At 42.4% G+C, this 15,291-nt stretch overlaps 1 protein-coding gene across 1 annotated transcript in view; it reads right to left on the reverse strand.

Moving 5' to 3' along the window:
* Positions 1-14,641, reverse strand: part of LOC115849715 (NACHT, LRR and PYD domains-containing protein 5) — a 28,637-nt gene extending 13,996 nt beyond the window's left edge. Inside the window, exons 1-5 of the mRNA XM_030851284.3 lie at positions 14,353-14,641; positions 11,353-11,430; positions 6,352-7,948; positions 5,185-5,352; positions 1,528-1,692 (exon numbers count right to left, since the gene is read on the reverse strand). Of these exons, the coding sequence (XP_030707144.1) occupies positions 1,528-1,692; positions 5,185-5,352; positions 6,352-7,948; positions 11,353-11,430; positions 14,353-14,641 (2,297 nt within the window). The remainder of the gene's footprint in view (positions 1-1,527; positions 1,693-5,184; positions 5,353-6,351; positions 7,949-11,352; positions 11,431-14,352) is intronic.
* Between the last annotated feature and the right edge of the window lie 650 nt (positions 14,642-15,291).

Here is a 15,291-nt window from a genome sequence, read left to right on the forward strand (position 1 = left end):
CTCCGGAGTGTCATTTCTTCTGAGTAAGCGAGTCTCACTACCTTCCTTAACTATGCCTGCCCTTCCCTACCCAACCCCATCCTCTTGCTTCAGTATTATTTTATTCATAGCAATTATCAAAAGCTGACATCTCATATATTTATCTGACATATAACATTGTGTATCAGGTGTAACTTGATATATTTATACGTTGCAATATGTATACATTGATTTGATACATTCCTATATTGCAATATGATTGCCAATGTAGCAGTAGCTATAACCTTTATCACACCACGCGTTATCGTTTCTTTTTTTTTGTTTTTGGTGGGAATAATTAAGATCTAGTCTCCTGGCAATTTTGATGTTTATAATACAATACTGGGGCATCTATAATCATTATACTGTGCGTTAGATCTCCAGGACCTATTTATCTATTGGCAAGTTGGTACCCTTAAATAGTATATCCTCTAGGCCTGATGTGTCACGTAATCTGCCGTTTTGCAAGTAGCTTTACCGTCTGAAACATGGAGATAACCGCTACCAATCACAGTGGCGCTCGTGAGGATTAAAAGAGTAAATACCGCAGCCAGGCATTGCTCTGATTGTGCAAACCTGTTCTTGCTTTTACCTGGATGCAGAGTTGGACTACATTTCACAGCCTGCCTTGCAGTGAGTATGATCACACAACTGAGTTCCTGCTAAGAGAAATATGAGGGGAAGTGATTTGAACCACTTCTGGGTCAGGTCCATAAGACCTCCAGGTTTCCCCAAGCTCCCTCTGCTTCTATAAGCAGACTGCCTGTGCCCAGCAGGGTCTTGGAAGCTGCGTGTTAACAGTAGGACCTGGGCTTCCCTGGTGGAGCAGTGGTTAGGAATCCGCCTGCCAATGCAGGGGACACAGGTTTGAGCCCTGGTCCACGAAGATCCCACATGCCGCAGAGCAACTAAGCCCGTGCACCACAACTACTGAGCCTGCGCTCTAGAGCCCGAGAGCCACAACTATTGAGCCCGTGTGCCACAACTACTGAAGCTTGCACGCCTAGAGCCCGTGCTCCACAACAAGAGAAGCCACCTCAAGAAGCCTATGCACCGCAGCAAAGAGTAGCCCCTGCTCACCGCAACTAGAGAAAGCCCATGCGCAGCAAAGAGGACCCAACACAGCCAAAAATTAATTAATTAATTAATTAATCAAAAAGAAATATAATGTTATATAAGTTTCATATATACAAGTCAATGTACCACAATAAAAAAATGTTTTAACAGCCTAAATAAAATTGGTTTTTGCCAGAAAAAAAAAATTGAAAGTTACTTTTTTCTTGTGGTGAAATATACATAACACAAAATTTACCATCTTAACTTTTCAGTGTACAGTTCAGTGGCATTAATTATATACACACTATTGTGCAGCCATCGCCACCAACTTTATCCAGACTCCTGATTCTCTATAATATTTTAGCAGCTTTCTGTGAATGATTATTTCAAAATAAAAAGTAAAAACAATAAAGCCCTGAAATCCGCCAAGCAAAAACCATACCCAGGACTTACCTCAGAGACTCCAGCAAACAGTTTGGGTGCTTTACTGCTTCACATGCCATCATAACATCTCTATCCTTCAGGTGAGTGCTTTCCAAGTCCAGGTACTTAATATTTCTGTTGATAAGCGTTAGCCAGAGGTGACGGAGACCAGGGGTAATCTGGGCACCTGTAAATCTACAGAAGAGGAAAGAAAACACTAGTTAGACATTTGGGTGACATTTGGTTGTATCCTAATGTTTCCTTCTTGCTCTTTCTTCCATTTCAACTCTGATCTCTCATTATTTGCATTTACAATTGCCCCTCAAATAACATGGATTTAAACTGCACAAGTCCACTTATACATGGATTTTTTTCAATAAAAATATATATGTAGAACATTGTGTGCAAAACTTGTATTGAAGTGGACAGCCTATCATTACACAGGAATAAGGTGAGTGATATTCAGTATAAAATTAATGTGTTTGTTTTCTCACTGTTTTAAAACTTTGCTTTCAAAGAATTGCATTACTGTACAGTCTGCCTTTCTCTCTCATAATTGTAGACACTGTATCAGCTGATCGTCACAGGTAAGTGTTTTTCTTAAAAAATGTAACAATGTTTCCAATACTGTATTATGAGTATGACTGTAATATGGATGCCATAAAAACTTTATAATGGGGCTTCCCTGGTGGCGCAGTGGTTGAGAGTCCGCCTGCCGATGCAGGGGACACGGGTTCGTGCCCCGGTCCGGGAAGATCCCACATGCCGCGGAGCGGCTGGGCCCGTGAGCCATGGCCGCTGAGCCTGCGTGTCCGGAGCCTGTGCTCCACAACGGGAGAGGCCACAACAGTGAGAGGCCCGCGTACCGCAAAAAAAAAAAAAAATTTATAATGATTCATTCATTAGTGTACAGGCTAGGCTACCATAAAGCAATCTTATTGCTGCTTCCTCATTATCTATGCATGAATCATTACACCTGTAAATAAATATGAATTTCTTTCGCATTATATTTTCATTTTTGATGTCCACTGTAACACGTATGTATCTACACATATGTATGTTATACATATAACATCTAAAGTATTTTGTATCATATAATATTGATGGAGATACTGACAAATGATTCCCCTTATAAACAGACAACATCAATTTATGGTATCAATACAGTACTGTAAAAATGTACTTTCTCTTCCTTATGATTTTCTTAATAACATCTTTTCTCTAGCTTACTTTATTGTAAGACTAAGTATATAATACATATATAAATATGTATTAATTGACTATGTTATTGGTAAGGCCTCTGGTCAACAGTAGACTATTAGTGGTTAAGTTTTTGGGGAGTCAAAAGTTATGTTTGGATTTTTGACTGCATGGGGCCAGGGCTTGGCATTGTTCAAGGGTCAAAACAATTCCTGCATTGTTCAAAGGTCAAAAGTATTTTATTTTAAAGCAGCAAACACTTGAGTACCTATGATGCATCAGGCACTGGGAAGAGTGTATTAAACAAATGCTAATATTCTGTGCCTTATGGAGCTTAACCTATCAGGGAAGACGTTCAACAGAGGCAAAAGAGTTATGCATAAGAAAGCTAAAAATAGAGCTACTATAGGATCCAGCAATCCCACTCCTGGGCATATATCCAGAGAAAGCCATAATTCAAAAAGATACATGTACCCCGATGTTCACTGCAGCACTACTTACAATAGCCAGGACATGGAAGCAACCTAAGTGTCCATCAACAGATGAATGGATAAAGAAGACATGGTACATATATACAATGGAATACTACTCGGCCATATAAAGAACAAACGAATGCCATTTTCAGCAATATGGATGGACCTAGAGATTATCATCCTAAGTGAAGTAAGTCAGACAGAGAAAGACAAATATATGATATCACTATGTGGAATCTAAAAAAAAAATGGTACAAATGAACCTATCTACAAAACAGAAAAAGAATCACAGACGTAGAAAACAAACTTATGATGACCAAGGGGGAAAGGGTGCGGGAGGGCTAAATTGGGAGATTGGGATTGACATATACACACTACTATATATAAAATAGATAACTAACAAGGACCTACTGTATAGCACAGAGAACTCTACTCAATACTCTTTAATGACCTATATGGGAATAGAATCTAAAAGAGAATGGATATATGTATATGTATAGCTAATTCACTTTGCTATGCAGCAGAAACTAACACAACATTGTACATCAACTATATTCCAAAAAAATTATAAAAAAAGAATGAAATATGTTATAGTTCATTAAGAATAGAGCTACAGATAGCTAGCCAAGTTCAAGTGGAAGAAAAAAGTCACATGTCAGACTGTGCAATGTGATATCATTTGGATTAAAAACTTCATATGCCACTAAATATTTATAATTGCATGGAAAATTTATGAGAATACGTGAAAGTAATTAGGCAAACAGGAAGCTGAAGAGGCATCAGGGGACTTACTGAAAATCCTCTGTACTTCCTGAATCTCTTTACGATTATCATGTATTAGGGTTGCATGACAAATAGTGATGACATGGATTTTTTTTTTTTAGAGTTACTGTTTTTTCTTTTAACATCTTTATTGGAGTATAATTGCTCTACAATGGTGTGTTAGTTTTTGCTGTATAACAAAGTGAATCATCCATACATATACATATATCCCCATATCTCCTCCCTCTTGCGTCTCCCTCCCACCCTCCCTATGCCACCCCTCTAGGTGGTCACAAAGCACCGAGCTGACCTCCCTGTGCTATGCGGCTGCTTCCCACTAGCTATCTATTTTACACTTGGTAGTGTATATATGGATGACACGGATTAAAGCAAGTGACAGGGTGTAACAAGAGCTTAACATAGGGGTGGCTAGTGGGGAGGGATTCCCAAGGGAAAAACAGTTAAGATAACAGCTGACAGAGCAATCAAGTTTGGTGTAGGACTTAAGGTGAACAAGGCATTATTCCTTATTCTGGGATCACCAAGTTCCTTGGCTCAGCCCAGTTTAAGGAAACTAATTAGGGAAGAGATAGAAGTGGCCACAGGAGAGGAAAATGTTTGCAGCCAAGAACTTGACTTGGTCTAGTCTTGAGTGTCACATGTGCTTCACTTGGTCCTGGAGGGAAAAGTAGAAACAGAACCTTTGTTGAAGTAGAACAAGCCCTTCATTTCCTGTTCTAGGTATCTGGTAAGTACCCTGGCATCTCCAACAGACCCAGGAACTTATTGGGTTGGCCCAAAAAGTTCATTTGGGTTTTTCCGTAAGATGTTATGGAAAAACCCAAATGAACTTTTTGGGCCAACCCAATATATTGGATATTTAAATATTTGTTACCTTATTAGCCTAAAAGCATTAAGGACTGAGTTAAAGGCTCTCACAGATCATGCACTTTGATCTTGCTATTGCCTCATGCTCTACCATTTATTGAAATGAGCCTCCCTCACTTTTCCCTCACTAACAAACTCCTATTCATCCTTCAAGACCCCGAGTAAATGAACCCACCTTAGTAATCCCTTCACAAGGTCTTTAGTCATTCCCCATCCTGTGCTTTTGGGAACTTGGTTCCTATACCTTCCATGGCACTTATTCCCTCCAAATACATTTTATAGATTGGTCTTCCTCAGTAGGTGGGAGAGGAGAGCCATGACACAGCCAGGCAAAGGGGCATGTACAAGGGCTGGGAAGCCTTACATCAGATTCTGTATTTTACAGGTTGGCTGCCTCAGCTTGATGCAGAGGGTCTTCATGGCCTCTTCACTCAAGATGCTGCCACTCAGGTCGAGCTGTCGTAGGTTTGGATGGGTGCTGAGCACAGAGCAGAGGTGTTCCCAATGCTCATCATGGGTCTTGATCTGCAGGCTATGTTGGAGAAGGAAATAAGCATTTGCTTCCACAGGATGGATTTTGACATGAACAACTGCCCCAGAAATGCCCGGGGGAGAAACCAGTGTATTAGGGCGGGACAGGGATGGTCTTAGAGACTCTGAGGCTAGTGTAGCAGATCTCGCCTCATGCTCTGGAGAAGTGCTCTCATAACCACCTGCCTCCTGAATATTTCGACACCCACGGGGCACACCTCCAGCTCTCGAGTAAGATTTGTGCTTAAATTCTAGCTCCCCCTTGAATGTCAGAGGGTGCAGCCACTACTGAAAACAGTATGGAGTTTCCCCCCCAGATTAAAAATAGAACTACCACATGATCCAGCAATCCCACTTCTGGGGGTATATCAGAGAATTGAAATCAGGATCCCAAAGAGATATTTGTACTCTATTATTCACAATAGCCAAGACATGGAAACAACCTAAGTGTCCGTCAGTGGATAAGTGGATAAAGAAAATGTGGTATACACACAAAATGGAATATCATTCAGCCTTAAAAGAGAAGGAAGTCCTGCCATTTGCAACAACTGGGATGAAGCTAGAGGGTATTATGCTAAGGGAAAAAAGCAGTAACAGAGAGACATGCATGATCTCACTTACATGGAGATTCTAAAAGAGTCGAATTCATAGAAGCAGAATGTAGAGTGGTGGTTGCCTGGGGCTGGGGGAAATGGGGAGATGTTGGCCAAAGGGTACAAAGTTTCAGTTATGCAGGATAAATACATGCTGGAGAGCTAATGCACAACGATGTGCCTAGGGATAGTAGGTAGTCTTAACGTGTTTTCACCACACACACACAAAGAAAATGATAACTATAAGAGGTAATGGGTATGTTAATTCGCTTGATGGTGATGATTATTTCAGGTATATCAAAACACCAAGGCATACATCTTAAATATATGCAATTTTCATTTGTCAATGATAGCCCCCCTCCCAAAGATGGAAAGAAAAAAACGAATTGCAGAGATAAGGTACTCACCCTTGGGGAATGCTGGGCCATGACTCAGCAAATTCATGCTTTGGGACCTCTCTGACATCCAACCGAATTTTCCGTAAATACTGGCAATGCCGGAAACAGAAAGAAGACACTATTAAGTCCATTGGCTGGTTCAGCGGAAGCCACACTTCTTGGAAGCTGTTCAATGCCGAGCGAACAAACTCGTCATCCTGTGTCTCAAAAAGACAGTAGAAGGCGTCAAGGAAGTCTAGCGGGGCAGTGGTGTTGGTGTGTTGACCCAACAAAGAGATCCAGTGCAGAAGCCTCTGCTTTGCCACCAGGGGGACAGGAGATCCTAGGAGGGCTCCCAGCGCCCCCATCACCTCTTTGCTCATGAGGCCAAACAAGAACCTCTTCATCTGGACCAAGTGGACGTTGAAGTCGATTTGCTTGAGTTCCATCAAACTCTTTACATTCTCAGTGAACAGAGGGTAGGGGTCCCCCTCTCCTTCCCATCCTTCCAGGACATAGTACAAAGCAGCAAAGAACTCCTGGAGGCTGAGGTGTAAGAACATGTAACACTCTTCACAGCAGCTGCCTTGGAGAAGGATGCTTGTGTGAAACAGAGCGGAGAGCTCAGGTTCCTTCAGTCCGTGAATGCCCAGGTCATCGCTGTAAAACACGAACTTCGTATTCCACACGCCTTCCACAGCCATCTGGCACAAGCCCTTCAAGGTGACTCTTTCCTCCTGACGCAGACAGCTCCTGACTGCATCTTTTGGAGTGAGCTGATGGAACACGAATGAGGCATACAAGCCCGTGAGAGTCTGGCAAGTGATGGAAAGGCTCTTTCCTGGTGCCTCTTGCAGGTTGAGAGCCTCACAGACCAGGGAGCACACGACGGACACCTGGCACTTGTCAAACACCTCATGGTTGCCCACTACCGAACGCAAGGTTTGCATCTTTTGATGTTCATGCTTCATATGCTCAAGAAGCAACTGCATCCTTTTTTCCACTGAGAGTCCCCCCACCAACAGGTAATGGGGAGACAGGAGCACGGACTGGAGCTTTTCTATGCCCGAGTCTCGGACGGTGATGATCAGGGAAGACTCGGGAAGTAAGACTTTCTTCAGAAGACTGTGCATCAAGACGGACACGGGCTGCTTCTCCGCCCAGTCTCCAGAGAGATTTGAGTCATCGTCTTTGAAGGCGAGGTCCAGGTCCTCAAATCCGTCAACCACAAACAAGAGCCTTTCTGGTTGGGACAGGATCTCCTCCACCTGGACCTGGGTGTCTGGCCACTGCCTGGAGATTAACTCTGCAAAGCTGCACTCCCTCGTCCGCTGTACCTCTCTGGCGTGGAGGAAAAAGACATAGGAGAACATGCCCTGGTAGAGCTCACCTTGTGCCCAGAACAGCAGGATCCTTCTGGCCAGAGCTGATTTCCCGATCCCCGCCTTTCCGTGTAGAACCACAGTGAGAGGCCGGAAGCCCCCCTGGTCTGGATTAAAAGCCCCCAACAACACGTGCACATCTGGACAGTCAGAGGCAAATTTTTCAAAGCTGTGGTGTGCATCCAGCTTCGTGGAGAATTTCCTCATCACGTGACTCTTATAGTCTTGTTGGTCATCTCTGTGGCCTGAGTCGGACAGGAGAGAAGAAGAACGAGATAGAGAGTTTGAAGAAAGTCTGGATTTCAGTAAAAAAAACTAGCAGAAAAGCAAAACAAAAACCGCAGACCGAGTGGATCCTAAGTCACACAGCCTACAGCTGTGGGTCTTTTGTTTCTTCCTAGCAACGTACATATAACAAGCTCTGTCCCTGTATGAAGATCACTTCCTCAAAGTTTACTGATGCTCTGCAAAATAGCTCTGTGTCCCTTTAACCTGATTTCTCTTTCCAGGACTTCATACCTGATAGGTTACATTTTTGTTTGCTTATTGTCTGTCTCCGGCAATGGATTCTGTGCAGGGACTTTGCTACTTGCTACTGTTCCTTCAGTATTGTAACAGCGCCTGGTGCCCTGTGGACACACAACTACGTATTCACTGAATAATCTACATTGAACATGCCTATGTGGTCTCTGAAAGACAGAGAAGCTTGGGGGAGCTGAGGATGCGTGCCTGGCCCTGCGTTCCAGACCTCGGGGTGGGCGTGCACATTCAGTTCCAGCCCAGGAATCCCGGGCTACTGTGGAGAAACAGCTCCATGTGACGGGATACTGCTGTTTACGGGGAGGTAAGCACAGCCTTTGAAGTTAGACCGGTACTGCCTGCAACTCGAAGCTCTATAGTGTCTGTGATTTGGAACAAGTTGCCTCATTTTCTGGACCTCCATTTCCTCACCCATAAGATGAGATGGACATCCTCTTCAAGGGCTGCGACAAATATTTAAGGAACAGAAAGTGCATTCGATATTTATCGGCACGGGGCTTGGCAAAGATGAGCAATGGCCAGTATTAGCATTAAAAAGTGTAATTCTTTCAACCTTACCCTCTTTATTTTATTCCCAACACTTGTCATAAATGGCAATTCTTTTATGTGTTTAATCATCTAGCTCCCAGCTTCCAAGGTGAGCTCCATGAGAAAAATACCTTGTCATTTTACCTCCATCCCTGTAGCCTCTTTAACCGTCTCTGACATCCAATAGGTATGCACTAACATAAAAAATTAGATGATCATACTACGTGAAGTAAGTGGGACAGAGAAAGACAAGTATCATAGATATCACTTATAAGTGGAATCGAAGAATGGATACAAATGAACTTCCTTACAAAACAGGAGACTCACAGACCTAGAAAAGAAACTTATGGTTACCAAAATGGGAAATGGCGGGGGCGGGGAGGGAGAAAAGTATACACACTACTATATATAAAATAGGTAACCGACAAGGACCTACTGTATAGCACAGGGAACACAATATTCTGTGTTGGGAAAAGAATATGAAAAAGAAGAGATATATATGTGTTACTGAATCACTTTGCTCTAAACCTGAAACGAACACAACACTGTAAATCGACCATACACCAATATAAAATAAAAATAAAAAAAATTTAAAAATTCCTATCCGGTCCTTTACATTTGCTGGTACTACCATTATCTTTAAAAAAAAGAGAGAGAGAGTAAGACTCTCTCTATACAAGTGCATGAGACAGTGACTAGCCCTACATAAAATCTCTACACAAAAGTTCCAAATCTTAAACTTCATTGTTCTGCATCAGGAAGGTCATGAACAGATCTGTATTGAACCCACAAGCAGCAGACCCTCTGAGATCTGAACAAGGTCCATTTGCTGAGGTCACACTGATGTATTATCTTCCGTCAAAAGGACAGACTGTGCTCCTGGGTTGTAGGTTTTTGCAGAGGTAGAGGAACCCCAGAAAGAGAGGCTGCAGTTGAATTCAACCCTTCTTTGCCTCTTCCTCAGCCGCTTTTTCTTTTTCTTCTTTTTTTTTTAAATTGAAGTACAGTTAATTTACAATGTTGTGTTATTTTCAACTATATAGCAATGTGATTCCGTTTATATATATTTATATTAATATTTGTATATATATTTATGAGTATATCTAAACACATATTCTTTTTCAGATTATTTTCCATTATGGTTTATTATAAGATATTGAAGATAGTTCCCTGTGCTATACAGTAGGTACCTGTTTTATATATGTTTTAAATATACCTATTTTATATACAGTGTTGTGTATATATACAATGGAATATTACTCAGCCATAAAAAATGAAATAATGCCATTTGCAGCAACATGAATGGACCTAGAGTTTATCATATTAAGTGAGGTAAGTCAAAGACAAATATCATATGATATCACTTATATGTGGGATCTAGAAAATGATACAAATGAACTTATTTACAAAACGAACAGACTCACAGACATAGACAACAAACTTAGGGTTACCAAAGGGGATACTAGGGGTCGGGGGGAGACACCTTTTCTTCTTCCATGGATTTAGTGATCATGTCTGTACTTAAGAGTTCCAAATATTGCTCTCTAGTGCTGATTTCTTCCCTAAAAATCCAGGATCATATGTCTAACTCACTACCTTAAAGGGACCTCAAATTCAATGCACCAAAAACTCATTTCAGCTTTTACCTCTAACCAAAAACTTACTCCTTCTGGTAAGTGTCCCGTAAATGATAATTAGAAAGAAGCTTCTCTTTCTGAACTTACCTTGGAACAGATATTTGGCTCATTCCCTTATACAGAAATCTAATTTTAGCCCCACACCATCACTCTATGGTAGTTTTTCATCAATAAAATGGGGATATTAATACCTCCCTTATGAGACAGGTGTAGGATCCCACAACATAATCCCAAAATGTGAGAACAGCGCCCGGCCCACGGCAAGTATTCTAGAAATGTCGTCATTGTTGGTATTTGTTACTACCCATTCCAACTGAAAACGGACAATACTGGCCGCTATTAGGTTTTCAAGTATTTGTCCAAGGAATGATTAAAGTAACCCACACCTGCCAACATACGTTATGTTGTACAGATGGAATAAAAGCCCAGCTTGAAGTGATTTCAGAGTTTGAAATTTACTTCATGGACTTTCGGGACTTCCCTGGTGGTCCAATGGCTGAGACTCCGCGCTCCCAAATGCAGGGGGCCCAGGTTCAATCCCTGGTCCGGGAACTAAGATGCCACATGCCATGCCACAATGAAGAGTTCACAGGCTGCAACTAAGATCCTGAATGTGGCAACGAAGATCCCGTGTGCCACAACTAAGACCCTGTGCAGCCAAATCGGTCAATCCATCAATCAATATTTTTGAAAAAAATCATTGACTTTCCACATCACCATCCACCAGGTTGTCTGAACAGAAAGGTGGGAGCAATTTCTGAACCTCTGTTTTTCTGAAACCCTCAACGCCAAATTCTACTAGATATATCTACCCCATATCTTACTGAGATATTACTATCTTAGATCGCAATAAATATTTTTCTGTGATAATTTCCTTATACATAAATGTTAATAGCAGCATCATTCATACACATCCATTTTCCACCCCCCTCTCCCCCACTAACTTGGTACTTCTTCCATGCTTAGACCTTGGTCCGTCTTTGTTGGTGTAGAATGTTCTGGTATTTCAGCCAGTAAATATTCTGCAATAGAGAGTAGATGAGATAATGTCTCAATAAAGTCATGGCAATTCCCCAAATCAGGGATGAGCACATCCTCTGCCCAAATTACTGAGGGCAAAAAAGACTAGTCTCAGGATCTCACAGTTTATTCCATGACTAGTCTGAAATGAGAAAAATGGAGACAGACCCTCAAATACCACCAGCACGGTGAAGCAGCAGAGATTTATAGTAAAGACTGTCTAATTTTGAGCACGTAAATGTACATTTCAGTCCCATTTTTGCTGTGTGATACTGGGTAGGTCATATAATAAGACAGTATATTATGGTTATTAAGAGTTAATTGTCAAGGGCTTCCCTGGTGGCTCAGTGGTTAAGAATCCGCCTGCCAATGCAGGGACACGGGTTCGAGCCCTGGTCCAGGAAAATCCCACATGCCGCGGAGCAACTAAGCCCATGTGCCACAACTACTGAGCCTGCGCTCTAGAGCCTGCGAGCCACAACTACTGAAGCCCACGTGCCTAGAGCCCGTGCTCTGCAACAAGAGAAGCCACTGTGATGAGAAGCCCGCACACCACAACGAAGAGTGGCCCCCACTCGCTGAAACTAGAGAAAGCCCGCGTACAGCAATGAAAACCCAAGGCAGCCAAAATAAATTAATTAATTAATAAATTTTAAAAAAGAGTTAATCGTCAAGAGTCATCTTAAACACCTCTCTCGAACATCAGAATAGTTCGTTAACTACTCAGATGCCTGTGAGTTCTCCAAATAGAGGTACCTTCAACTCATAAGCTCTAACATTGACCAATCCTCCCTCCCCCTCCCCCTCCCCCATCTACTTGCTGCAAAAATCTCTTCCAGTATTTCCTGGGATGAGGCAATGGAACCCCATCCACCCCGTAACTCATGCCAGAAACTTGGGTACCATGCTTGATTCCATATTCTCCATCTGCATTTAGTCCTCAAAAACTGTTGTGTCTGTTTCCAAAATATCTTCCAATTCCATTTCTACTTTTTCTTTAACTGCCATCATCACCCTAGTCCAAGCCGCCTTTATTTCTCCCAGGGGATGCTAGAATGGACCCCTAACTGGTCTCCCCATATCCACTCATGACTCTTTCCAGACCACTCATGACTTCAGCAACAATGGTGAAATGCCAGTTTGATTATTTCTACCCCTACCCCTTTAAAACTATTTAATTGCTTGTGCTTTGCTATTAAAATTATTTTCAAGATGCTGTCTGACTTCTAGACCATCGTTTTGTTTTTTGCGGTACGCAGGCCTCTCACCGTTGTGGCCTCTCCCGTTGCGGAGCACGGGCTCCGGACGTGCAGGCTCAACGGCCATGGCTCACGGGCCCAGCCGCTCCGCGGCATGTGGGATCCTCCCAGACCAGGGCATGAACCCGTGTCCCCTGCATCGGCAGGCGGACCCTCAACCACTGCGCCGCCAGGGAAGCCCCTAGACCATCTTTTTATCTTCATCTCCTGCCATATTCTCTCCAATGCTTCATGGTCTATCCAACCTCTTTCTTTGTTAAAGACTTCATAATGTTGCTCTCTTTTGCTCAGAATGTTCTCCTCTACCCAATTAGCTCGGCTAATTCCTTTTCTTCATTTTTGTCTCAGTCTAAACCTTACTTCTTCTAGGAAGTGATTCTAGTCTTCACATGTTTTTCTACACCATCCGTTTAAAAAATTGCCCATTTATCCCTCTTCCCTATTGCATTGCAGGCTATAACTCTCTGGCACACGATACACGAGAGTATGCAAAATGAATGTTAAAGATACGCAAAATGAATGTTAAGTAATTTTTGTCACATATTAGGTCATGAACTTGGTCAGCTTACACGAGAATTTAAAGATACGCAAAATGAATGTTAAGTAATTTTTGTCACATATTAGGTCATGAACCTGGTCAACTTGTGTAACTTGGTAGAATCTCTATTTTAGCTTCTGTCATGGGGAACCTATTTTTTGGGTGAGTTTGAAAATCAATAGCAGAGCACATGACAACTTCAACATGGTATTTAGACTGGGGTACTGACTGGTAAACACCAACCATTATTTTAATTTTATAACCCTTATTTCCTGTGAATAATACTAATATGTTTTCCACCCAGGGCTTTTTTGAGGCTCCGAAGGAATAGCTTCTGTTCAAGTCCTTTGCAGCTACAGCTGATGAGCTACATATAGGCATGTAATACCTGTAAGTCTTTAGGGCCAATCTGATTGCTTACACTTGGGGCTCTTCGTTAAGTTTTTGTCCACAGTTGAGGAGACAATTCCTCCTGATGAAGGAGAGCTATTATTTTTTTCTACTACCTTTCTCCTAGATACCTTAAGATAACTACACAATTTGATCTAAGTACGTTGCTATAATATGGGCACCAACATTCTGAGGAAGGTCAATCCTTAGAGAAGTTCCTTGAACCTTAGTCCCTCAGTCTGGGGCAAGAAATAAGGGAGATGCCCATTGTACAGCCATTAGTGTTCTCAAAAAATGAGTGAAGCTTTGTTAAGCACTCTCTATACATTATCTTATGGAACCTCTGCAACAGCACAGATAAGCATCACAGTTACTGTTCCCAGTTGTCGAATCCAAGGGTCAGGGTAGGAGAAAATTTGCCATAAGTCATACTTGTGGTGGCACCAGAGCTATGCACTTCTGACTACAAATCCCATCTACTAACTTTGACCAAATTCTGTCCAGATAGAGGGTTAATCTACCCCTGTCTTCTCCTTCATTGTTTCACAGGCTGGAGATGACTCTAGCTTCCAGCCAGGGAGGTTGACCAATGAGTGAGTTAGCTCTCCTAGTTCAGACTCATGCTGTAGAGGTGGACTCCCTGAGAGAACAATGATACCTTTCCCATTCCCACGGGAACTTGAGGTCACCTCCCTTTTCTCCTACCCCTAGATCTGCCCCAAATCTGTCCTACTCACTTTTCATCTCATCCCTGGCCATCTCTGAGAGGGCCGACAGGCTCATCTTTTCAAAGATGTCAATGGATATCTTCCAGGCAAAAGGTTCTTTATAATGCTCATGCAAGAGGGAGGTGAGCTGTTCCGAATCGGCATTATCCACTTCAACCAGTGGAAAAGAGCAGGCTGCTGGTTCCGAAGCGCTTTCCTTTAGTAATGCCTTAAATATCTGAAACTCTTCTTTGTGTAGCTGCTTGAAACACCATTGCAGTCCATAGCTGGAAAAGGAGGATAATTTGGCTTCTCCCATCTTAACGCAAGGCTGAGAGCTCAGGTTTTGTTGGAGAAGTAGATTCTTTGGTAAACGAAGCAAATGGGACCTGTTGGAAAAGTGACACGATTCAAAAGAGAACCTTGCATCCAATTCTCAAGTTTGTACAACCAGCCTCAGTGGACTCACCAGATGGAATGACATTCTCTATTCCTTTTGTGAAAGATACTGAGAGAAGCCCCATTAACAGGTAACAACTCTTCATAGACTTAGAATTACTTGACGCCGTATCTATCTTGTTACCAGAATCTAAGCTCTGGGAATATTTTACTGCCTGTATCCCTAGTTCCTGAAATAGCATCTGGCACAGAGTAAGACTGAAAACACTTGCCAGTGAATGATCTTGGCTCACAGGCCAGACTCAGGGAATTGGCACATAGGTTCCCACCACTTACTGAAAATCAGTCACACAGTTTTTAGATCAGTTGATTCCGGTTGTGCCTGTTAATATAACATTCAGTTATACAAACACAGTAAAGATTTTTGGTATAAAAGTATACTGATAGGGCTTCCCTGGTGGCACAGTGGTTAAGAATCCACCTGGCAATGCAGGGGACACGGGTTCAAGCCCTGGTCCGGGAAGATCCCACATGCTGCAGAGCAACTGAGTCCATGTGCCACAACCACTG

The sequence above is a fragment of the Globicephala melas genome, chromosome 19 (genome assembly GCF_963455315.2).
Source record: "Globicephala melas chromosome 19, mGloMel1.2, whole genome shotgun sequence".
Taxonomy (NCBI): Eukaryota; Metazoa; Chordata; class Mammalia; order Artiodactyla; family Delphinidae; genus Globicephala; species Globicephala melas.